We start from the raw sequence: 24,458 nt of genomic DNA, 5'->3' as shown, positions 1-24,458 counted from the left end.
TCACCTCTAAGACCCAAGGGGTACCCAGGCCTGGGGAAGTGGGGAGATGGGGTGGAGGGGACAAGGTCACACCATGTGCCCAGGACCTAGGCCTCCTGCCCTCAGTGCCAGATGACCCCACGAGTTTTCAGAGAGTTCACGCCAGCAGACCATTCCCCTGGCCCCTGTGAATAGGAGGGGGCAGCCACTGACTCCCCCCTCCCGGGCAGTGTGCCTCACAGGCCACTTGGCCCACCCATTCACACCCTTCTTCGGGACAGTCTTCCCTGAACCCCAAGCAGAGAAGAAGGTGCCAGTGGCTGGAGCTTGGGTCTTCCTGGCCCTGCCCTGCTGCTCGCCCCTCCCTCTTGGATCTCAGTTTACCCATCCTGAGGTTCTAGACTTCAGCCTTCCAAGGCCAGCGTGGTTTTCTGCAGGTAGAAGCACGTCCTTGCGGCATGTCCCACTCTGGACCCAACCTCAGTCTCTGCTCGTTCTCCCCACAACCCACTGGGCACACAGGTTGGGGAATGAGCCCTCAGGGCCTAGTCGGTCCTTTGGGTGCCAGCGGAGCCACTGAGCAGAGCAAGGACTCGGTCGGCACCATGAATTCCATTCGATCTGAGTGGATTATCCTGCGCAGATGAGTTGGGGCTGCTTGTCCTGAAGAGGCCGTGCTTTCGGCGGGGAGACACCCAGGTGCCTGTAAGGGATGAGCTCTCCAGGGAGATTCAAAACACCCAACTCAGGGACCCCACTGACCATCCTAGCGCTGGGGTCAAGCAGCCCCGTGGGTGGGAGGAGGGTGCCCGGGGCAGGACTGGGGTGGAGGATGGTCACAGGATCCCATGGGTAGAGACCAGCTGCTGGGAGGAGGGCGGGGCCGGGACTGAGTCTGTGTTTAGGTATGTGGTTAGTCTATGCAGTCACTGGGTCCCAGCTCCACCAGCTCCTCTCCATGCCTCAGTTACCTCATCTGTGAAATGGGGACAAGGACTAGGGCTTGTGAGGATCTGACACGATAAACAGCCAGCATGGAGGCTCGCTGGGCCCCCCCACCCCCCGGCACTGGCAGCTCTTCCTGTGGCACCTGTCACTCTCTCAGGCTGGGCAGAGAGGGGTGGCCCCCTCGGGTGGGAGTCCAGGTGTGGCACCTGCCTCCCCTGAGCACAGCACACTGACTTCCAAGTTCATGGGTCTTCAGACCCAGCCTCTCACAGTGTTTGCCAGTGCAGCCGGGTGGGGGTTCTGTTTGCACAGTGCCTTTGCAGGGCAAACACAGCGCGCGCAGACGCAGGGAAGGCGAACGCTGGCCCCGGTGGCTGCTAGCGTTCAGCATCAGGAGAGAGAGCCTGGAGCCGGGGGTGCTAAGAATTGTCTCTCTCTCAACCACAGTGAAATGCGAAATGCGGTGTTTGAGGTGCAGATAGGAGCCAGGGCCTGCTCAGCAGCTTCCAGCTGGGAGCAGGTGTGGGCATCACTGACCTTCCAGCTCTGGAGAGCCTTGTGTGGTGACCACCCTGCATTCTGGGGGAGCTCTCCTAAGCCGGCACAGGAGACGGTGGGTCACCTCTGGGCCCGTGTCCTCGGTGCAAGCGTCCCTGGTGTGTGCCTTTGCTTCGGCGTGTGCGAGGCCTCAGTGTCTCAGCCCTGTTTGTTTATTTATTTATGCTTTTGACTTGTGCTACAGAAGATTTAAGGGCACTTACAAGGACACATAAAATTCAAGAAGAGCCTATAAATTGGGAAAAGGATAAAAATAAAAGAAAAACTAGAGGAAGGACCTAGAAGGAGCTGGGAGGTATCAACAGAGGACCTGGGCCACACAACACCTCGCAGTGGGCTCCCTGCGGCCCGGCGCTCCCCTGGGCCCTGGTGCCCAGAGCTTATCCACCCCTGATACCCGGGCTTCAGGATCAGAGGTGGGGGCCCGGCCAGGCCCTCCTGGGGACCCCGGTCAGAGGTGACTGTTGGGTCGGCTGTGCCCCTGCCCCCACCAGGCCCCGCAGCCATGCTGTCAGGAACTCTCCAGTGCCATGTCCCGAGGGAGGGTTTAGAGCCATGACCTTCAGTAGCCCCAAGCACCCAGGGCCAGAAAAGTTCTGCTGCTTCAGACATTTCAGATGGCGCAGCTGCGTTAATTGAGGTGCAGGTGGAGACAGAGCCCCCCCAGGCCTGGGGCTGCTGGCCATCCGGCGCCTGTGGACAGATCCGACGGGGCTCCGGTGCTTTCTCTGTGAGCCTCAGCGGGAGGCACGGGCAGGATGTGGACATGGCTTCCTGGGCACTGGGTGTGGATGCAGCGAGGCCGGCATGTGCGAGCGCTGTGCAGGGTCGGGCGGAACTGCAGTGCTTGCTCAGGCCCCGGGAGGACCCCGGACGGCTGTGCCCCGAAGGGGGTCCTTGATACTGTGGGAGGCCATAGCCAGCTCCCTGGCCGTGCCTTTACCCCCCACCTGACATCCCAAGGGCCCCTCCCCGTGCTCGGGCTGTAACTACATGGCAGCATCTTCAGCACGAAGGGCAAGTACACTTGCAGCCTGGGAGGCCTGGGAAGCCGGGCCCTACGGGACCATGTGGGGCAGAGAAAGCGCTCGGGCCTTGGGAACAGCCCTGGAAGGAGGCCCTATGAGGAGCCAGTGGCACCTTGCATTTGACCTTTCATCTCCAAAGAACGTTCCAGAAGGCCTGGCTGGGGCCACTCAGGGCGGTGGGGACACTGAGGGTGAAGGCTCGTGCCAGCCGCATGGCTGGAAGGAGCACGGCCAAGTCACAGACCCGGCTGGTCAGCCATTCTTGCCACTGACACAGGGGCTCGGGGGCTGTCAGGTCTCCCCTTTGGACAGATTCTGAGCCTCCTGGCCCCTCAGTTGCCTTCTGTGTAGATAAGAAGGTGTCCAGCTGCTGAGCCCCTTCTGATGCTCTTGTCACAAGTCGGGGAAGAAGGCAAAGAAAAACCAGGTGGACCCTGTCCCCCACCAGAGGACGTTTTCCGGGGGAATCTCAGGCAAGACCAGTTTCCGGCCACTTTGGGGTCCCTGAGGGACCTGCCCCAGCCTGGGCAGCCAGCGCTGGGAGGAGGAGTGGAGGGGATGCGGCAGAGGAAGCAGGTTCTGTCCTTCGCTCCCTGGCCTTCAGACCTGTGCTCAGCCCGGCCTCACGTCCGTCTCATGAGGGTGTCTGTGGGGGTAAATTTCTACCAGCTCTGGGCCGGGGGCTGGGCATCTTAGATGAGCTCGAGGTAACACTTGGCACTGTGAAACGATGAGGAGTCCTCCCCGCTCCCACCCAGCCCATCCCACCAAGGGTCTGCCGGAGCCTCACCCTGACCCCAGGACTGCCACTCCTGAGAAGTGACCAGGCCCTGGGTCTCCCTCCTCGAGCTGTAGTGTGTGTGTCGGGGGGGCTGTGTGCCGGGTTCTGAGGTCAGGGTCCATGTCCAAGGCCACGCTGGGCCAGGGCAGCTTGCAGTGGTGAGCCAGGGAAAGGGTAGGCCAGGTGTGTCGGGGAGGTGGAGGAACAGAGGGGCACAGGGGCCTGGGGCTGACGACTGGGGTCTGAGAAACCTCGGGCTCCTCTGCTCACTGCCTACAGTATCCGGCCAGTTTCTCCACTGGCCAGGGCCTTGGTGTCCTCACCTGGGCAGTGGGGACAGGAAGCGCACCTGCCTCTCAGGATAGTTCTGACGACTCCGAGGTAGGTTGCATGCGGAGCCCTGTCCGGCCATGTGGAGGACCCATCATTACTGTCCCTCTGTGGTGGAGAAGCTAAGGCGTCCTGGGGGGAGCAGGGTGGGGCCAGTGGGGCGGGGAGGCGGCAGGGGAGAGCTGAGCCAGGGTGGGTGGCGAGGGGGCCTCGAGTGGCAAAAACAATCTGTTTCCCGTAAACACGAGCGCCCACACCACCCGGCCGCCACCCGGCAACTTCTGCGAGTTGGGAGAGTGTGGGTATGTTTACTCACACTCCCCCGTGCCAGCTGGTATGCTGGGCACAGCTTCCCTCCCAGCTGCCTCGACAGCCGGCGGCTCCCAGCTCGGGGAAGGGGGAGCAGGCAGGGGCCCCCAGAGCTTGCCTGCAGTTTGATTCCCCTCAGGCTCCAATCTTCCACTCCTGATGCTATCCTGGGCCAGAATGGAGGGCGGGGCCCCAAGAGTCTCTGAGGCCCATGTCCGCATGGCCAGGCTGCTACACAGCTGCCTGGCTCATGGAGATCCCCGGAGTAGACAGAGGTCACAACTGTCTAGGGACCAATGCCTTGACTTTAGGCAACAGGTATGCCTCTGGGGGGCCCAGTGCCCCCCACCATCCAGCTGCCAGCTCAGTGAGTGCTTCCTGCTGGGGTGTGGACAGCACCCCCAGAACCACGGGGTGCATGTCTCGGGCCCTGGTCCCCACGTGCCAGGCCCTCCGCTCTGCAAACACCCAGTCTGAGCTTGGCGTGGCAGCCGCAGCAGGGGCGCACGCCATGCCCACGAGGTCAGGGCAGACTCTTGGCTGGAAGGAGTCTCCGTGACACAGTACCAGCCACCACCAGGCCTGGGTCAAGTGTGGTGAACTCAAGGAGAGAGGAGAACTTGGAGGAAGAGGTTCGGGGAGAAGGTCTTAGGCAGGCACTACATGGCCCGAGCTGCAGCTTTAACTTGTGACCTCAGAGGTAGGTTGGGTGATAGTCGTGGCCCCAAAGCACTGGCTGAGAGGTACACAGGAGTGCGCACAGTACTGACATGGGCAGTCAAGGACACTAGAGTATGCCCCTCCCAGCCCCCATGGGCTGGGCCAGTTGGCATTGTCACCTCTGCCGTAGGGAGACCAGCCCCCCGTCAGATTCCTTTCTCACCTCCTACCTGTCCTCAGAGTATCCCCTTGACCTCCAAGGGAGCCAGAACCTGGGGAAGGTGGTGGCCCTGGCTGTGGGCTTCACGCAGGCGGCAGCCATGGGGATGCCGTTACCAAATGGCAGCAGCCTCCAGGTACTGTGTAGGCTGACCGTGGGTGGCCCCCTTCGTGGCATCCCCGACAGCTGGGCTTGCGTGCTTCCTGTGGCGAGGAGCTCACCATCCATACAGGCAAAGGTCCCAGGATTTGGGAGCCCAACGTGTGAGAAAATTCCTCCAGTTTCCCCTGAGCTGGGCTGGGTCCCCCTCCTCACAGGTGCCATTGGGAACCTTGGAGAAAGGGTCTGTGGCACTGGGAGCTGGCAGAGGCCGGGGCACGTCTGGGACCGATCTCACTGGAAGTATGCAGGCCTTAGTGCTGGAGGCCTCGAGTTAGGCCTGGAGGAAGGGGTGTGACAGCATTCAAGTCCGTTTAGAAGCTCACTTCTGCTGTGGGGGGTGGGGGTGGGGGCGGGGGGGTGGCGGTGGCGAGGCAGGCCGCACCCAGGAACGGGCCACTCCATCGGCACTCTCTTTGTCGCGGGTCCTGCATGGCAGAGGCGGTGTCTGGGGGGGGGGGGCGGGGTGCAGGGAGGGAGTTGGCACGGATTGGCCCTAATGCAACTGGGCGGATTTGGTTTATTGTTTTGCGTTGGGTTTTGTGTCTTTTGAAAAACAAGAGACTGAGCCTTTTTATGACATGGATTTTACAGCGTAACGAGCCCGCGTAATTTCCCATTCTCGGCAGCAAGTGCACTTTTTACACTAATTGCATAATTAGACATAATGTACTAATTGCAGTAATGGATGACAGGCAACTAAACTTTAACTTTAAAAACAGGGGGGCGTTGCTGGGAGGGGGTGCGGCGGGGGCTTCACACCCCTGGAGTTTTCGGAGGGGATCTCGGGGCAACAGCTCGTAGCAGCTACTTCTCGGGGAGCCAAGGGGCCACGGAGCCACCAGGGTCTTCTTGCCTGTGATCTAGGCCACACCCCCTCCTCCTCTGAGTGCCCCCCAACCCCCACCACCTTGGAATCTACCCGGCCCCTCAGCTTCCCTTCTGCCCCCTACCCTGCCCCATGAGCCCCAGTATCCCCCACTGAGCAGTCCACTGGCTCTGCCTCCTCCCGGCCTCGCACCTGCCAGTACTTCTGCCCAGTCCCGCATCCACTGCCTGCCCCCATGTGCGATGGCCTCCTGCCTAGCCTTGCAGGCTCTGTTCAGATGACCTGTGCCCTGCAAAGCCATCTCAGTCTGTTGGGTTTTTTTTTAAGATTTTATTACTTGATTTTTGGAGAATGAGGAGAAAGGGAGGGAGAAAGAGATGGAGGGAAACATTAGTGTGTGAGAGACACATCGAGCAGTTGCCTCTTGCACACCCCCAACTGGGGATCTGGCCCACAACCCAGGCATGTGCCCAGATGGGAATCGAACCGGAGACCCTTTGGTTCACAGGCCTGCAGTCAGTCCACTGAGCCACACCAGCCAGGGCGCCATTCCAGTCTTTTCCTTGACCCCCCTCACTCCACATCCTAGGAGGCCACTCCCACTGCCCAGTGTCCGCTGCATGCCTCTCCCTGCTCCCCTCTCTGCTCTTAGCCATCCGAATGGACATCTGTCCCCTCTGAATGGTGGGTCGCAGGAGGGCAGGGACAAGGCCTGGTCCATCCCTGCTGCCCCAGGCCCCAACAAGACCCTGCGGCATGAATATGGAGTGGCCCAGTGGGAGTACGAGGATGCGGGGGTGGGGTGGGGAGGAGATGGGACCACTAATGGGACACTGGCCCAGGAAGCCCACATTTCACCTGATCCTGGAAGCCAGGCCAGGAGCCCTCCTGCCTGTCCCCACGCTGCCTTTGTATCCTCCTTCGTAGTCCCAGCAGGGCCACACTGGCCTGGGTGGGCTCCGTGACCCACTCTAAACAGAAAGCTTATTCCAGCAAATCCCTACTCAATAAGGTTAGTTCTGAATAACGTGACAACTAGCATCACAATGTACAAACTCTGCTTCTGACATGACCCCATATATAGGTGACTAACTATGGGGCCAACCCACCCCTGGATGGTAGCAGCATGGTATGGCCACGTGGGGACCTACCCCCTGCCTGTGCACCAGCTGTGTGCCCAGAGGGCTCCGGGGGCCCTTGCCCTTGCCCTACTCTAAGCCCCGCACCAGGAAAATCAGAGAGGGCCAGGCCCCTACACCCAGGAGCTCTCAGCCACAGAGTCCAGGGCCTGGTGTGTCCCCAGAGCAGAGGGGTTGGGGTTCTGTGCACCTGCTGGGGGGCAGCCCCTCAGTCCAGTCTGGAGCTGGGCTGCGGGGCTCACGGCGGCTGGGGTGAGGGGAGAGCCCAGGAGGTACCACCTGTCCCAGGCCTGTCCCGAGTGCTGTCAGCGGGAGGCCCCCGGTGCCGGGCCGCTCTGTCACTCCTGTGGTCTTTGAGGGTGATTAACAGCTATGTCAATACCCTTGACTGTCCCCACAAATGCATGAGATGGGGGGTGGCAGCTTGGCAGGGCTGAGCTTTGCCCTGACTGGCTGGGGTCCCTGAACTGGTCACTACCAGTCCCCTATCACCCCACCTCCCTCCTGGCCCAGCTCAGGGTTCCCAAGCCACCATAAGCCCCCCATCATCCACCCAAGGTCCCCTGATTCCTGGCACAAGTGTGCCCCATTCTAGCAACCGATCCTGTCTCCAGCCCCAGACCCTGTGGCGGGCAGTGCTTGACCGTGCCAGCCGGCCAAGGGAAGCCCCGCCCACCATCTCTAGTCCACTTGCTGCTGGCTCTCTAGACCTGTGTGCACGAGGGCTGGGCTATTCGACCACCAGTGGCTGTTTCTTTCAAGACCAGGGACCAGGCAGGAAGATGTGGCTAGAGGGCCTTGGAGAACAGGAAATCCACCGGGATTGTGGGGCTCTGCTTCCCGCACCCCGCCTGTGCCCTGCCTGGTACCCCGGGCAGGGGGAAGGGTCTGGGAAGCTGGAGCACCCCAGCCTAACCTGCAGCTGCGCCTGGGCCTTCGAGGAGACAGCCAGCAGCAGGGCCCAGCCTGCATCAAATCTTTCTCGTTCCATTTTCTCTCTGATTTAATTTTCCAGAGATTAGGGCCCGTTCACCTTCGCTGAAGAGAGGAGCCTCGCATGCATGCCTGTTTTTTACTCACAGGGCTGGATGGTTGGTTAGTTGATCAGGCTGGTTCTGCCAGTCCCCCCGCCCCCCACCTGTTCCCTTCCAGCTTGGCCCTCCCACCTCCCGTGGGCCTCAGGCCTGCAGCGTCACCCTCAGTCCCTTTCAGACACCCCAAACCGCCAGCTTATCCCGCACGCCCACGTTGCCAGAGGCCTCACCTTCAAGTGTGGGGTAAGTGCTGGGACCGCAACCTCACAGAGTGTGACCCAAAGCAAGGGCCACGGACCAGACCCAGTGAAGCCTGAGCTCTGCCTCGGGTCTCAGCCTCTCGGACGCTCAGCGTCCCGGGCTAAATGGGCGTGACCTGAAGGGTCCTTCTGCAGGGTGGCCGGGTCAGTGAAGCCAAGTGTGTAAAGCCACCTGCCCAGAGTGGCCAGAGCTGACACCCGGGGACAGGGCGGTTCGATGGCCTCCGTGGTCCGTTTCCCGCTCTCCCCACCTCACCCTCCTTCTCCTCTGCCCCCACCTTCCTCCTCTGCCTGGGGAGGCGGGGTGCTGACTTGGGTCCAGTCCCCCCTGGAAAGCTGCTGTCTTTCGGGGACTTTGCAAAATGACTCTTCAGTGTGACTAGGACACACAAGGCCGTGGTGGCTGTCCCGGTGTTCCAGGTGCCCTCCCCCCACCCAGTGAGGGCTGCTGGAGACTGTGGGAACCAGGCTGGCTCTACCTGACCCCGTGAGCATCCAGGCTTCCTCTCCAAGGTCGCCGTCCCTCCGAGTGCCCTCCAGGCTCACCCCCCCCCCCTTTATGTGAAGCCACCCTGGGAAGCAGGAGTCTGGGCAGAGGGTCCGGGGCCCCTGAGGGGGCCTTGGCCCCCACAGGCCCTGGAAATCCCTAGGCCAAAAGGCTGGCCAGACATGCTTAACATGGTTACTAGAGCTGAAGAGGGTGGGGTTGGGGTCGGCATTGAGGGGGGTAGAAAGTAAGGAAATGAGGGGAGAGATGGAAAGAAAGTGTCAGTAACTGGTGAGGGGTGGCCTCAAGGGGAGGACGCCCCGGCAATTGGCGGCCATAGAGACAGGATATGGGACGGGGGAGCAGGGAAGAAGAAGGCACAAACTGCCACCTGAACTGTCCCTCCAGGCCTCAGCCAGCCCGGCTGTCCCCATCCTCAGCTCCTGTGCTGCTGTGTCTTCTGCCCTCCCCATGTGCCCACCTGGCTCCAGCCAGTCATGTCCCCTTGCCTGCTGCCCTGGCCCCTGCTACTTGTCATCACTTTGGTGGGACGAAGCCCCTGTCCTTTCCTCCCCAACACTCCTGCAACAACCTGTGGACCCCCGGCTCCTGTCTCTGTCCTCGGTCCGGCTGCCTGGGCAGAAGAGGGGTGGTGCAGGCTGCAAGGCCGTGGGAGACAGATGTTGGGTGTCTCCAGTCAGCTCGTGGGGCGAGGACATCAGCCGGCATGCAGTCCCGCTGCAGTTGCCAAGGCTCTGCACCCAGTGTGCCCTGGCCCTCTGCGCAGCCCAGGGACCAGGGCTTGCAGCTGGGGTCCAAGGAGAGCCCGCCCAGGAGTGCTCTGGAGCTGCCCTGGGCTCTCCCAGGCTTCCTGCTGGGCCTGTGGGTGGAAAGTGCTTCGGCCGGCATGAATGGAGAGGTGACCTATCTCCCAGGGTGGGACCATCTGCTGGAATGTCTCCTGGACCTCCCTGAGACACAGGGCTGAGCTCAGGGCCCACCCCTGGGGACAGAGGCCACTGGAACAGGTCCAGGGGAATGTTAAAGAGAGGGTGAGGCACCTGCAATAGAAGGAAGTGCTGCTGCACCCAAGGGGCCCATTTGGGACAGGGGGACACAGACTTGGCTGGCCCTGGACCACCCCTGCAGTTGTAGAATCCAGCCCTCACTTCCCCAGAAGCCCCTGGCTCATCTCACCCTTGCTCGAGGGAGGATTTAAATAGGCTGGGGAAGGCGAAGGGAAGAGGGGCAACCGAGCAGAGGAGTAGCCGTAGGCCTGAGCAGGGGCTGGGGATCCAGGGGCCTGTGGGTGCATGCCAGGTGCATGGGCCAGCAGCAGGGTGTCACGTTGGGTCCTCAGGTAGAAGTGGGGCAAGAGGAAGGCATGGCGGATGCAGCCCAGTCTCCAGGAGTAGCAGAGCTGCAGACAAAGTAGAGGAGTCAGACCTGGGTCTCGCTGGCCCCAGAGCAGTGTTCTTGAATCTGGAATGGGGCGTCTGCATTTGCCGAGGGTCCAGGGCTCAGGAAGAGGTGGAGGGGAGGGGGCTGTGGCTGTGTCCTCCCAGCGGCCTCCCTATGTCTGGGTTCCCCTGTGGTCACCTCCAGGACCCAGGCTGAGGTGACAGGGAGACAAGGGCAGGATGGCTTGGGAGGAACTGCCCAGGGCGACCAGGGGGCAGGATGGTGCTGGAGGTGGAAGACCCCAGGAGACTGAGGCTGTCTGCTCAGGAGTGGATGCCGATGGCTTTGGGTCCTGAGTGCAGATCTAGCAGGGACAGAGTGGAGGCAGGAGGGGACTGTGATACCTTCTGCAGAATTCTGGTGACATTCACCATCGCAGCAGTGACGACAGTGTCGGCTCCGTGCAGTCTCCGTTGGCTTGTGGGGTGGGTGCTACTGTCGTCTCATTTAGTAGAGGTTCAGAGATGATGTGACTCTTGGCAGGTTCCCTGCTTTCAAGCCCTTATGCCACCTGTTAGGGTCCTGGGGGTGAATCTGCCACCTGGAGACCGACTCCCTGGGTGGCCCCCGAGCCCTAGCCCAGTCACCATGGCAGGCTATAAGGGACCCCCTGGACCTGGCCGAGGGGGCCCCCTGAGCCCCCTGAGGAGAACCGTCAGCCTGCCACGTGACCCAGCTTCAGATCTGGGGCTGCTGCTGCTGGGACAGCCTCTGATAGGGGCAGCTGGGAATGACCTTGACAGGGACATCAGGTATGCGAACTTCATCCCATGCCCCAGCAGCCAGGCAGCTGCGCCCCCTGCTGGCACAAGTGGGCGGGAAAGCGTGTGTTTTTAAAGTCCTGAAGCCTGGGCAGGAAGGGGTCAGCAAGGATGGGGGGCCTGGCTTTGCCACTCACAGGCATGTGTCCTTGATCTGTCCTCGCCTGTTTCTGAACAGTGGGCACTGGGCTTCAGGCTCTGAACCCTCCTTGACCTCTGTCTCCCTCTGGGGGCCTCGGGAACAGCCTGGCCTGGGTCCACTTGGAGCCTCCCTCATGCCAGGCCCTGTGTCCAAGCCTTGAGACCTGCCCTCTAATCGCCACTGCTCTGTGGGAAGGAGCAACTCCACCACAAATTATTTTGTTCTAAGAGAAGGACAAAAAGAAAAGGGAAGCCAGGAGGGATGGGGGCGGGAGGAGGAGATTGCCGGAGCCAGCTTTGTGCAGAGCTTTTTAACCCTTGGACTGCCAGGCGCTAGGTGGGCAGTGGCTCTGGAGGCGCCCTGTCCCCCACCTGCTCGCCCAGCAGATGCCCGAAGCCTTATCTCCCTCGTTTCTCTGTCACTCTGCGACCTTATCACTCCTGCCTGTCTGTCACTCATCAGCTGCCTCTCCCACCTCCTTATCTCCTCATCACCTCTGCGCTCCAGCTCTCCACACCCCTCCCCTTCTGCACAGCCTGGTGGCAGGGGCTCAGTCATGGTGGCAGGGACCAACGGGGGTCACCTGGGTGGACACACGGACCCCGTCCGGCTCAGACACACGCAGGGGTGTGCGGCGCATGCGCACACTCCACCAAGGCTCCGACCAGGAACAAAAACGCCCACAGAGCTGCTCCTACGCCTCACATGCGAGCTCCCAGGCTTTGTTTGTCTAGAGACCTGGACCCCACCGCACCCCCAACACGCAGGCACGGGCACAGACAGGCGTGTTAAGCCATTACACACACGCTCACACGCAGATGCGGATGGTCAGATTTTACACCCTCACTGGAGCCAGTGTGCAGGCCCCCCAGGGCGGAGGGAGGGGCAGATTCGTGCCCCGTGTACCTCTTCTTCCCTGGTCCCCGCACCCATATCATGTGCCCCGAGTGACAGAGGGTCCCTTGGGGGCACCCAGAGCTCCAGCTAAAGTTTCTGCAAAATGCCCTGGGGTAGCGCCAGCAATAAGGGGGTGTGAATGCCTGAGCCCGCGTGGAGGGGTGGCTGCATGTGTGATGCATGTGGGCGTGTATAGGTGTGTGTACACGTGTGAGCACGTGAGCATCTTTGTGTTGCTATGTGGTGTGCACATTGGCTCCACTCCTGCCACGCCCTGCCCCCTACCCAGGCCACCCTCCCCTCTGCTGCTCTCAGCCCCCCTGAGCTAGTCAGGGGATTGCTGCTTATGGTCCCTGGAGGAGGAGCCCCGAGTTCCAGAGAAGGCAGCGACAACCCCATCCTACCACCCGCAGTCACTGCCAGCTGTGGAGCCGATGACCAGGTCCTTCCTCCAGTCCATGAGAACATTGGGCCCCCCTCCCAGACCTCAGTGCTCTGTCTCAGTGACCAAAGCCAGGGGCGGGGTGGGGGCAGGGCTGGGCTGTGGCATGGGACTTGTGACAGCATGGGACAGCTGGCCTCACCCTGGCTCTGCTTCCTTCCAGATCTATAAGGACAACCGGAATCTGTTTGAGGTGCAGGAGAATGAGCCCCAGAAGTTGGTGGAGAAGGTGGCCGGGGACATCGAGAGTCTGCTGGACAGGAAGGTGCAGGCCCTGAAGGTGGGTGCAAGTGTGAGGGGTGAGGGAGGACCTGGCAGAGTGGCCCCATGCTGGGAGGGTGATGTCCTAACCTGCCGAGGGCACGCGGCCCTCCTGGCCCTCAGGATTCAGCCCGGGCCGTCACTGGCCAGGCCAGGCCCGCCAGACTGTGGCAGCCAAGCATGGGGCAGCAGGGCAGTTTTACGGGGAATAGGCCATGTGAGGGGTGGCCTGGGTTCTTAGGGACCCCGTGTGGGTATGATGGTGGGGCCCAGGCAGGGTCCAGCCCTCCCTGCTATTGAGCCTGGGGTCCTCTCATCCCTCTGCTCTAAGAGTGTGCCCTGGGTGAGCACCTGGCCAGGACAGCAACATGTCAGTGGCTAGGAGGGCGAGCTGCTGGCTCTGACGGGGAGGGAGTGTGAGGGGCCCTGAAAGCCTTGGAGAAAGCTATGGCGGTGTGATGCCAGGGGTCGGAGCCTCTGCTCTGCCCCTGACTTTGAACATTCCTCTGCCTCCCTCTGGGCCTCAGTCTCCCCCTCAGAGAGGTTGCGCCTCAGCTCCAAAGCAGAGAGGTTGTGAGAGGTGGGAGAACCCGCTAGGCTGCTCTGTCTGGCTGCACAGAGCTGGCCCTCCCCTGCTGCCCTGCCCACCCCAGGGACAGCAGCAGGGCGGGGCTTCCGCAGCCGCAGAGAGCTTGGGGCGAGCTCTTCAGTCAATGTCGGGGCGGGGGGATCCAAATCGGAGGCACAGCTGCAGCTGCCCCACCTGTGTTAGAGAGACGAGTCCGATGAAAGGAGTGAGGTACCGACACCCAGGACAACAGGTACAAACATGAAAACGTTACACCACGTGAAAGAAGCCAGTCACAAAAGACCGCCTGCCATGTGGTCGCGTCGCTGTGAAATGTCCAGAACAGGCAGATGCACGGACATGGAAAGCACAGTAGTGGTTGCCTAGGGCTGGGACGGGGGGCACAGGAGTGTCTGCTAGTGGGAGCAGGGCTTCTTTCTGGGGTGATGAAAATACTCTAAAGTAGAGTGTGGTCAATGGCCGTACAACTGTGAATACGCTAAAAACCACTTGTATGCTTTATGTGGGTAAATGTTATGGTTATGTGAATTATATCTCAATAAATCTACTTTTTAAAAAAAATGGGTGGGCAAGCCCACACGAGCCATACCCAGGCTCGGGCCAGGGTCCTAGCCACCCTGCCTAACCCCCACCACATCCAGGCCCCAGGAGAGAGCCAGGACCCTCTGCCCCAGGAACTGGCCCCACTGTCCACCTAGGGTCCCCTGCCTGCCCCAGTGTGACCTGGGGTCATGGAATAGGGAGAGGCTGGCATCCTGGGGCTAGAGCCCTCCCCCCCGACTGTGGACCCAGAGGACCCAGCCCGACCTCCAGGATCTCCTGGTCCCAGGTCAGAGACAACTGGGGAAATGAACTGTCACGGGGAGGAGGCAAAGCCCAGCTTTCCACCAGGACTGCGGTGCCCGTGGGTCCCACATTGTCCCCCGATCCTGAGAAACATCTGCTCGCCACCCAGTCAGCACATCGTGTCCCACCTCCTTGTCTGTCCCGGACCAGGAGCCACCCGGACCCTCCCCTTTCCTCCTCTCCTTCTCTGTCTCTCCCTCTGCCCTTCACCCCAGGCCCCTCTTGCCCACTACCCCCTTGCTTTGCTGCCCCCCTGCCCAACTCTCAAAGCACAGGCTGCCGGTCCTGAACTTGTGTCAAAACCAGTCAATTTGGGAAGGAATGCCCGTCGGGCCTGCAGGCCCGCCACCCACCCTGGCTTTAGGACCAGTCACCTCAGCAAGAGTGGGGGGCTGGGTGGCGGCAGTGAAAGATGCCCAACCACTGGTGCACCCTCTCTGAGTGTGGCAAAGCTGGAGTCCCTCCCCAGGCCCCTGTGCCCAGTCCTAGAGGGACAACCCACCCTGACAGCATGAGCCCAAGGTCTGGGGTTCTGCTCCCAACCCTGTCCCTCCACTGCACGCCAGATCCTGGCTGAGAGGCAGGGCAGGGTCAGCCTCCTTTCCACTACCTCTGCAGCCCAGCCTGGGGCCTGGTCCCCAGCTGGCACTGCGTACAAATTATTCCCAATGGAAGAATGACGGGAAAAGACATGCCCTGATTGGGCGCTTCACAGAGGGGCCGCTAAGACTTGGGAGTGCCATGCCTCTGGCCAGGATGTGGCAGAGCCAGAGTTGGAGTCCAGGCCCCTGGGACCCTAAGCCACGCCCCCGACTCCCCCGTTAGTTACTGCTGAGGTGAGCACCGAGCCCAGGGCCCTGCCTTCCCAGCACCCTCCTGGCCAGTGAAGCACCCCTGCAGCGCCCGGTCCTCAGAGGAAGGGGATGACTGGCCTCTTCTCTCCTTGGTCTTAATTATTCAGGATGAGCTTTGGCCGTTTTACATTTTAAATTTGCTATTTATTAATCAAGGTCCGGCCCTTTTCTCCTTTCCCGCATTTGTTTGCAGCCTGAGTGCCTATGGAGGAGGGGTGTTAGGGGTCTGGCCCCTCCACCTCCACTCCATTGTTCCTCTCTTCCTGGACCCCATCCAGTAATCCCGTTTAAATCCTCTTGCTCTGGTCTGGAATCTGCATTTGGGTCTTGCAAGGAGGGAGCTGAGCAACCGCAGGACAGGAGGTCGCTGTCTCATCTAATCAGGGACAGTCAGACGTTTGCAGCGAGCTTCTGCCCAGGGTGGTTTGCGGGCCAGGGTCTGGGAAACCTGCCGGTGCCTCAGCTTCAGAGATGTGGAGGGGCGTCTCTGGGAACGTCTGCCACCAGGAGGAGGGTTTTGAGCCAGGACACACGCTTTCGAGTCCCAGGCAGGGGAGGGAGGTGCCTGCTTCTTATAGCAGATTGGAGGCAGAGTTGGACCCAAACCAGGACTCTCCTGTCCCCGCTGCTGAGCCCTTGACACCCAGCCCCTCTTCCAGAATGGTCATCGCTTCGTGGATGTAGTCCTCCCTCCATTCCCTGACGGCCTGCTGTGTGCAGGCTGGTGCTGGGGCACCCTAATGGTGCTCTCGTTCCAGCCCCCATCCCTGGCCTTAGTTTCGCCCCCTGTATACAGGGGGCATGAAGGGGGCATGAGGCTGTCTGGCCCACGCCCCTGCTGTCACAATTCCAGGAGCCATCATTGCTAAAGGCCACAGTGAGACCGACGTCCCTGGGGGTCATTCCACCTTCAGCCCCGTCCCTGGTGCCTCTGCTGTGTGGATTGGATTGGAGGAGAAGCCAGGGAGGAGGCACTGCCTTTGATAAGGTGAGGAGTGTCCTCAGTTTGGGGCATTCCAGCCTGCTCCCGAGGACAAGGACAAGGGCGCTGTGGCTCAGTGGGCTTAGTTCATGGAGAACGGGAAGCCCAGGGCCAGAGCAGGGCCAGGCGCTGGGCGCTGGACCTCGCACACTCCCCTGGACACCGCCCTCCTCCGTGCTTCCACCAGTGGCCACGTGGCACTTGGTGTCCACAGGGAGATGGACTTCTGGTCTCTTCTGACAGGGGCTTGCTCTGCAATGACCTAGTGACCTTGGGCAAATCCCTGCCCTGCAGTTTCTTCCTTGGGCTGTGGAGACAAGACACTGAGTGCCCCCCCCCCCAGGGAGGCCCCGATAGATGGGCTGGGGACTCCAGTGGCCAGTGTGCTTGCCCTCGGTGGCCTCTCTGGGGAGCGTGCATCATTTAAAGAGTAAAATTAAAAACCCTTCTGCACACAGCCGCCCTGCTTTTGCCGCTAATGGCCACTTAACCCAATTAAACTGATGCATTGTTGGCAGTGTGACCGGGTCTGTTCAGGAACTGGGCCCTGGGCTGGGTGCGCAGAGGAGTGGGAGGAGTGAGCCGGGCCGGGGCTGTGGGGCCGGCGGCGGCCCTGGTCGGGAGGGAGAACAGACTGCCTGCCTGCCACTCACTCACCGCCCACTTGGGCTTCACCCGACACAGGCGTGTCACTGTGGGTACTGGTGACATTGTGGGCAGGTAATCCTGTTGTGTGGGGGCTGCCCTGTGCCCTGCATGATGCAGGCAGCGTCCCACTAGATGCCATCAGTGTGCCGCTCCCCCAGTTTTAACAGCCAACCCTGGTGGAGAGCTACTTGTCTAATGGGATGGAGACAGGCAGCCATGGTGGAGGGGGGTCCCAGGAGCCAGGAACAGAGCTGTGCCTACAGAATGGGGACAGAATGGGGCGGTTGGAGCAGGAGGAAGGTCCCTTTGACCCAAGGGGTGGTAACGAGCTTAGGGCTGCCTGGAGGGGGCAGCAAGGACTTGGGGGGAAAGTTCAGCATTGAGGCAGCTGGAGGCCAGTTCAGAACAGGGCGCACCGGTGCATTCATTGATGGGGGTTGGACGAACAGATTGGGGCAGGGGGAGGCAGGGAGGCAAGGGCCATGGTGGCGCCTACTACAGGGCTTGGCCCAGCCTAGGAGCCTGTTCAACATCAGCAGAACAGGAGCCGAGGCTGTGGCTCTGGGCTCTCGCTCTAAAAGACACAGTCAAGGTGGACAGACAGGCAGGGGCTTCTGCAGCATCGGCTGCCTCCCCCACCCTCCTCTGGGCAGTTAAAAGCGGGGCCCGGGGTGGGGGCTGGCGGTGGCTCCTGCCTCCCTGCCATTAGGAACGTGAAGAGATTTTGACCCTTCCACTTTCCCACTCGAAAGGAGGCGCAGACGCGTGGAGCCGGTGAGGCACTTGTGTGGGCGCCAAGGCCCTGCGCAGCCTTTCCCCTGATTGAGGCGTTTATGGCTGATTACTCTCCCCTCACCCAAACAGTGGCACTGCTTCCTGGCAAGGTGCCACCGCCACCCAGAGCTGCTGACTGGGGCCCCCAGGGTTGGGGGTGGGTTTGAATTTGTAAATGGGCATCTGTTGAGTGCCTGTGGTGTGGGAGCCTCGGGACCTCCGCCTGCAGGGAGAGGCTATTGAGTGAACTGGAAAGGACCTGGAAGGGACCTGGGGGCGGTGAGTGCTCAGGGAAGACCAGACAGCACTGCCCGAGAGAAACTGCCCCAGAACGGGGTCACAGGGAGCTCCTGGGAGGAGGTGGCCTGCATGTGCACAGGAAGGAAGGGAAACTGCTGGCCGCTCCCCATACATCGGGGTCCCGGGAATCAGCACCAGCCTCAGGCAGACACGCTGCTCTCAGCAACAAGGGACATGAGTGTGGGGACAGCCCCTGCCTCCCCGTCAGGTGGCAAGAGCCCAGAGTCCTCTTGAGGGCCTCTGGGCTGAGCAGGCAGGGCAGGGAGACGGCCTCCCTGGGAAGGAAGAGGGAGAAAGTGCAGGCGGGGTGGGGGGTCATGGCTGAGGGGTGTGTGATATAAAGGATAGCTAGGGCATATAGTGTGGGGGACTGAAGGGTCCTGAGGAGAAACACATCATTCCCTCATATTCGCCCACCTGCCCGAGCTAGTGGTGTCAGGGGGGGCCTGGCTCTGCCTGTCGGGCTCAGGGAAGGCTGAGCCATGGGTTCAGGGCTTGGCTCCTCGGGCCTTGCCATTGCCCTATGCAGTGGGTGTCTCTCCTGCTCCTCCTCCAAGGCACAGGGGACACAGGAGGGGAGCTGTGGTGGCCAAGGGAAGGGTCTTGGGGCCTGGGGTGCAGTGTCACTGAGGCCCACAGAGCCGGGAGGGTCAACCTACACCCACCCACCCCACTGCTGAGTTCTCCCCAGTCTGAACGTTGAAGGAAAGGGCCGAATGCAACCATGTGTCAGGCCAGGAAGCTCAGCATCCTGCTTGCAGTGACCAGCATCACCTACCTCCTGTGGGGACACCTTGGCCCAGGTGCCCCAGGCCCAGGTCTCGCCCCAAGAGGGGGTGTCTAAGCCTCTCCTGCCCACTGATTCTGCTCATGATGCCAGGCGCGTCCCCTGGGAGCACCCAGTGTAGTCTCCAGCAGACCTCTCTGCCCCCCAGCCTGGCCCTCTCCACTCCCTGGGAGGCAACATTCTCACTTTACACACAAGGAAACAGGCTCCCAGGTGACGCCAGCCCCAGCCCCTGCCTGGCTGAGACGGGGTTACCGATTCCCCTGGCTCACCCGGCTCCAGAGCCTGAGTGCCTGCCCCTTCCAGAACTCCCAGGGGTCAGGAGGCAGCAGAGTGTGCTGGCTGGGGCAAAGAAGCAGCCAGGGTGGCGGTCTGCCAGGACAGGGCAGAGCACAAGCAAGGGCCTAGGGCAGGACTTCAATTGGGGGACACTGGGACAGGTGGAGAGGGTGACTGGGTTGAAGAGGCTACAAATGCAAGCCAGGAGCTGACGCCCTCTGTTCCCTATTTAATACCCCTGCTCCCCGCCTACTGTAGGCGGGGGAATCTAGGGCATGGGGGTGGAGTCAGCCAAATGGAGAAGCCGAACGCTGGGCTCTAAGGAGACACACTGGACCCCACTCCCCGGAGAGGCCCACACCAAGGGAGGCTCCTCTGCTGCTTTTTTCTACTCCCCTCCCCCGGGAGCCTAGCCAGTAGTGGGGCGCGGGGTGGGGGACAGTGGGCAGATGCTAGGAGGCAGATTAAAAGGGCCTGCAGGTGCCATAGGGACAAACCAGTCTAATTTGGGATCAGAGAAGTGAGACATTTAATTGAATTTTAATAGCATCTGGCCCTTTGTTCTGAAATCCTTGTGTGTGAGGGCTGGGGGAGGGTGGGGTGTGTATCAGGCAGGGCAAGCCAGTGGCCTGGCTAGTCCCTCTCCTCCAGGACTCCAGACTTTGAGGAGACAGACAACAAGCTCCAGGGCCCACTGTGCAGAACAGGTGACATGGGAGGGACAAATCTAAGAAGACACCCTGGAGGAGGTGGTGTTTGAGCTAGCCTTGGGAGATGGGTGGGATTTCCAAAGGTGGAGAAAGGGAAGAAGGAAGGCACCAAGCCTGGGCCTAGAGCAAGAGTGAGCAGAAGCGACCTGAGCATTGTGGGCTGTGCAGGGACCCCCAGCAGGTGCAGACCGTGGGCCACCACTTCCACCTGATGGGCAAGGGGGTGGGGAGGAGACAAAGGCCTGAGTTCTGACTTCCGGGGTAGTAGCCTGTCTGTGAGCCTGGCTCCTCTGTAGTGCAGGCAGCCCCAGCCAGTCACCTCTCTCCCCCCATTTTCTGTGGCTTGAAATGCACAGCGAACAACACCCCCACTGTAGCCTCAGGCACTTGGGGGAGAAGTGAGCCTACAGGGGTGCTGGTGGGAGGGCACCATGCCGAAGCCCTGGCCTCAGGTTGAGGAGAAGACAGCCTCATGGATCCCCCAGCGGTCTTCTCCAGCCCCACACCTGAAGGCTGGCCGGCCCGAGGTACCAGGGTAACCCCCGACAGGGGCCCCAGAGGTGTTCCTGGAGGCGGCCAGTTGACCCTGGCTCTTCATGGGATAACAGCTGCCTCAGGTACCCTTTCCTTCTTTCGGACCCTGTCTCCTGCGCCCTGAGCATCTGGTGTGTGTGAGCCCTGCACAGGGGTTACCAGGTACAGGGACAGCGGGAATAGATCTGTGCCCACCTCCCCCCTCTCCGGGAGTGCAGTCTGTTCAAGGTGACAGTGAGGTGACTGACGCCGCAAAGTGTGGAGCCAGGGTGGGAAGCCCATGGATGTTGACCAGGCGGGGGTGATGCTGGAGATTTTTCCAGCAATGGAGAGTGAGGGACAGGGCCCGTGGCAGAGGGCGCAGCGAAGTACAGAGGCCAGAAAGCGAGTGCGTTTGCCTGCGCGCCTGGCGTCACGTGGGGAGGGAGGGTCTCGCCACTGGCCAGGCTCTGCTTCGCACATGCACAGGAGTACTGTTGAGGTGGGGCTTGAGGCAGAGCCCTGCGTGGGCCACGCCCAGTGCGGACACCGGTCTTTGGCGTCTAGAAGAGACCTTGCCCAGTGACCCCAGCCCTTGCAGTTCCGACCTTGCGCTGCCCCCAAAAGAACCTCTGGCCGTCCCTGAGTCCCTCTCAGAAAGACACAACGTGGCACATGGCGCCTGTGACCAGGCTCAGAGTAAGAAGGTGGCCGAGATTTGGGGTTCTCACCCACTGCTATGCTGCAGCCTGCACTGGGCAAATCTCACATTCTCTGGGCCTCAGTTTCCCTGCCTGTACAGCAGCAACAACAAGCATAGCCTCACAGATCTGTCATCAGAGTTTATGCCCGGGCCTTGGAGCCACCGATTCAGGAGGGGTTGCTCATGGGGGACCACGTGGGATGAGCTGCCGGGACAGGGCTGCTCTGTGCCTTTAAGGTTCCACCCAGCACGTGGACCAAGCCTGGGCTGTAGGACCTCACACCAGCCCACCCCTCTCTGGACACCTAGCCATGAGCCCATCCCAGCTCCCACCCCTGTGGGTCACGCTGTCCAGGCTGCTGGATACCTCCCGCCTCTTGGCGCAGGCACCGGGGCCCTCGTTTGGGAGGCTGGTCACGGGCAGTCGGGCCTTTGTTCCGGCCTTCCTGTGTTTGCCCACTCTGCGCCTCAGCGAATGGGAATCGCAGCATGTTTGCTGTGTCAACACCAGCTGGGACCCAGTTGCCGAGATAGCTGAGGGTGTAAGGCCCCTCCACCAGCCACCCGGGGTCTGGCGCCTGCCTGAGCGGTCGGAGTGAGTAGGCAAGTGGGCAGCTCCCAACCTTGGACCCACCCTTTCACCCTCAGGACTGCCAGGCCCCAGCTAGGCAGGCGTCTGGAACCAGCACGGGCAGCCCCGGGGGCGGGGGAAACTCAGGAGGGACCAGCACAGCCCCCACTTGGCACCGCTCCAGGAGCCACCTGGCAGAAGCGGCCTTCGGGCACTTTGAAGACCAGGTTTGGGGCTCCACCACCCCCTCTACAAATCCCTCTGACTCCCCAGTCCCATCCCCCACCCTCTCCTCCACTGGGTGCTCAGTCGTGGGGTCCAGAAGTCCAAGGAGAGGCCTGAGTGGTCAGGCAGATGAACAGGTGGGCAGATAGGCAGCAAGACAGGGTCAGGACAGTGGGTCAGAACTCCTGGGGAGGACTCTGGGTGTCCTCTAGAGTCCCAGAGAGGGACAGTGGCCTGCCTGGAGCCTGGAGAGGACCCAGGTCCCTACCCTTAGCCGAGGTGGTTCTACCACTTGGGGGAACCAGGGCCCTTGGCCACATGGCAGAGCTGGGCCTCTAAATCCTATTTACTTCTGGAAGGAGCCCCCCACCCACCTCATTGGTAGCTTTTCCAGACATGAACCTTTAAGGGTGACTCGCCCGCAAAACAGAGGCCTCAGGGCATGGACAGGGCAACCGCTGCCGAGGCAGAAGGCCGGGTATGGTGTCCGCTGCAGCACTGATGTGTCAGCTGCGCAGCCTTGCCTGGCAGCTTCCTCTCGCTGAGTCTCTGCTTCCTTGTCTGTAAAGTGAGGCAATAAGCGTTTACCCGGCAGGACTGCCGAGAGGATTGTCAGAGCTGATATGTGGCCCGCTCATAGACATGCGTGTGCCATGTGGTCATTACCGTTACCAGGACGGGGCTCGGGCTACAAGGAAGGTCCCTGTGACTTGACCTCACTTTGGGATTTCATGGGAAAGTGTCCCAGCACCCTGAAGCACTGAGGCTGAGTCTGGAGGGAAGCCTCAGAGAGCAGGGAATGTGTCTCTCAGGGCAGGGAAGAGCATCCTAAGAGAGGGAACGGCGGAGGGGGCCCTGGAGGTGGGGGTGGAGCATCAGGCAGAGAGTCCAGTGGGGCTGCCGGAGGGGGTGGAAGGGAGCAGGGTTGGACCCTCCGAGTTCTGGATCAGGGTGTGGAGTTACACTCCAGCCCCGGGGAAGGGGGTGGTTAGAGCAGGAGCCGAGGTGGTTGTCCAGAGGGGCGGAGGCCCACAGCCAGGCGAGGCAGCAGTCATGTAGCTATAGGGGGCTGAGGGAGGGAGAGCCCTGGACAGTTCCTGGTGCTGATCAAGAGGATGGGTGAAGGTGGCACGGGTGCAGACGGGGTGTTGGGCAGCAGCAGGCAGCGGAGTGAGAAAGCTGAACCTCCAGGAATCCAGGGGGTTGTCAGCAAGTGGGTTCCTTCCTCAGCAGGTGGGAACCCAGGGGAGCTTGGGGTGCAGCGGTGGGAGCGCGCAGTCGCAGGGGTGGGAGGCCTGGCCTTCTACCTGGACCCGCTTGCATCCGAGTCCCTGTGCACGTTGACCATTGGTTGCACCTTCCCGCCCAGAGCTCTGAAGGGCTTGAAGCTCTTGTGAGCATGTATCTTAGGCCCTTGACTCCGGGTACTGGGGGCCTCAGGGCCCGCTGGGGACTGGCTTTCAGACTGCTGGGCTTTGGGAGCCAAGGGCATCTTCCTGTGCACCTGCGGTGCCAGGTGCCGAAGAGTTGAGTGAGGCACCAGGAAATGGGAGGCAGCACCCACGGCTAATGTGCACTGACACCCTGTCAGGTGGGAGGGTCCTGTCCCGGGTCCAGCAGATAGTGACAGTCACTTAAACCGAGAAAATGGACCTATCTGTGCTCAGCCAATGGACGCTGGTGACGGCCCAGCTAATTAATGCATGGCCACTGCCCCACTGTCCTCTGCGTCCTGTGTTCGTGTGCAGGACCTGCCACAAGCGCAAGCCCAACCCCAAGACACAGCTCGCAGCGGGGTGGGAGGTGCAGGTGAGGAGGAGCACGTGAGAGAGGAAGGGCAGGGCTCTTCCCCGTCCAGGGCACATGTGTGCATGTACCCACGGGGGGTGTCCAGACGTGAGCACATGTCCCCGCTAACATGCACACGGCTGCTCCTTCCCGGAGGTTTCCACTCCCTGTGGCCCAGGCAGAAGCACCAGACTCCATGGTCCCTCAGTGACGCCACTGGCCTCTCCCCACCCCTGTGTGCCTGCCTAGACCTCCTTTCATCAAATATGCTCCCGCTAATCTCATCTCCCTGTGTGACTGCCATGTAATTAGCTCATTTTGCAAAATACCGCATCTGTCGTATTTTCCCCTGGTTTTCTCCTTTTCCCAGGAAAAGGTAGGAGGGGATGGAGTGGAGGAAGGTTTCCGGGCATGAGGCCACCTCATGGGTCAGCTGCGGCCCCACCCCCTGCACACGGGGCCTCCCCCATGGCACCAACACACTTGCATCCCAGACCCAGGGTCTCCTGAGCAGGTGGGGGGCAGTGGGCAGGGCCTGAGGGGCTCAGGAGGAAGAGATGGTGCCTACTGACTGGGCCCTGTCCCACGAACACCTGTTCTCCCAGGGATACCCTGGGACTACTCAGGCCCAAGCTGGGCTCAGACTGGTGGGCTACTAAGTGGCATTGCCCCTGGTGGGCATGCGATGGTAAGCAGGCTGGGGGTGAGGGGGCAGGACGCTGGATGGCGTCTGCTTGGCACAGGTGGCCGCACATGATGGGCCAACCCTGCAGCCAGGTTTGCAGCGAAATCTTGCTTAATGGGAAGCCCAGTGACCTTCATTGTCTCGTATCTGCCCACTTCTACCCATCAGATAGGTCCCATAGTGGGGCTACCCCGAGCAACCACCCCTCCCACCCCCCACCTCAAACAGGGTCTGGTGGGGATGGTGGACTGTGGACAGAGCACATGTGGAACGCCCCCAGTGGGTCACATGTGGCCCTAGCCTTGGCCCTGACAAAGCATGATAGACGGGTCCAGCCAGGGGGCTCCAGGCCTCGTGTTCCTCCCTGGGAGCAGGAGGTGGGGCCAGTGCCCTGCCCCCGCCTCCCCACCCATTCCCCAGATGGGAACCCAGAGGCTGCCAGGTCTCGCCCGCACAGAGAGCTCCCAGAGGGAGACCTACCGCAGCCGTGGACCCTGGGGTCTGGAAAGGTTGGGTTCA

At 61.3% G+C, this 24,458-nt stretch overlaps 1 protein-coding gene across 7 annotated transcripts in view; it reads left to right on the top strand.

Moving 5' to 3' along the window:
* The window catches only part of CACNA2D2 (calcium voltage-gated channel auxiliary subunit alpha2delta 2), a 125,037-nt gene that overhangs the window by 49,123 nt on the left and 51,456 nt on the right, over positions 1-24,458 (top strand). For all 7 annotated transcript variants that reach the window (XM_053929234.1, XM_053929233.1, XM_053929232.1 and 4 more), the window contains exon 3: positions 12,588-12,704. In XM_053929234.1, the coding sequence (XP_053785209.1) occupies positions 12,588-12,704 (117 nt within the window). The remainder of the gene's footprint in view (positions 1-12,587; positions 12,705-24,458) is intronic.

This window comes from Desmodus rotundus, chromosome 8 (genome assembly GCF_022682495.2).
Source record: "Desmodus rotundus isolate HL8 chromosome 8, HLdesRot8A.1, whole genome shotgun sequence".
Taxonomy (NCBI): Eukaryota; Metazoa; Chordata; class Mammalia; order Chiroptera; family Phyllostomidae; genus Desmodus; species Desmodus rotundus.
The sequence above is the reverse complement of the archived record's forward strand: the minus strand, read 5'-3'. Positions and strand labels throughout refer to the sequence as shown.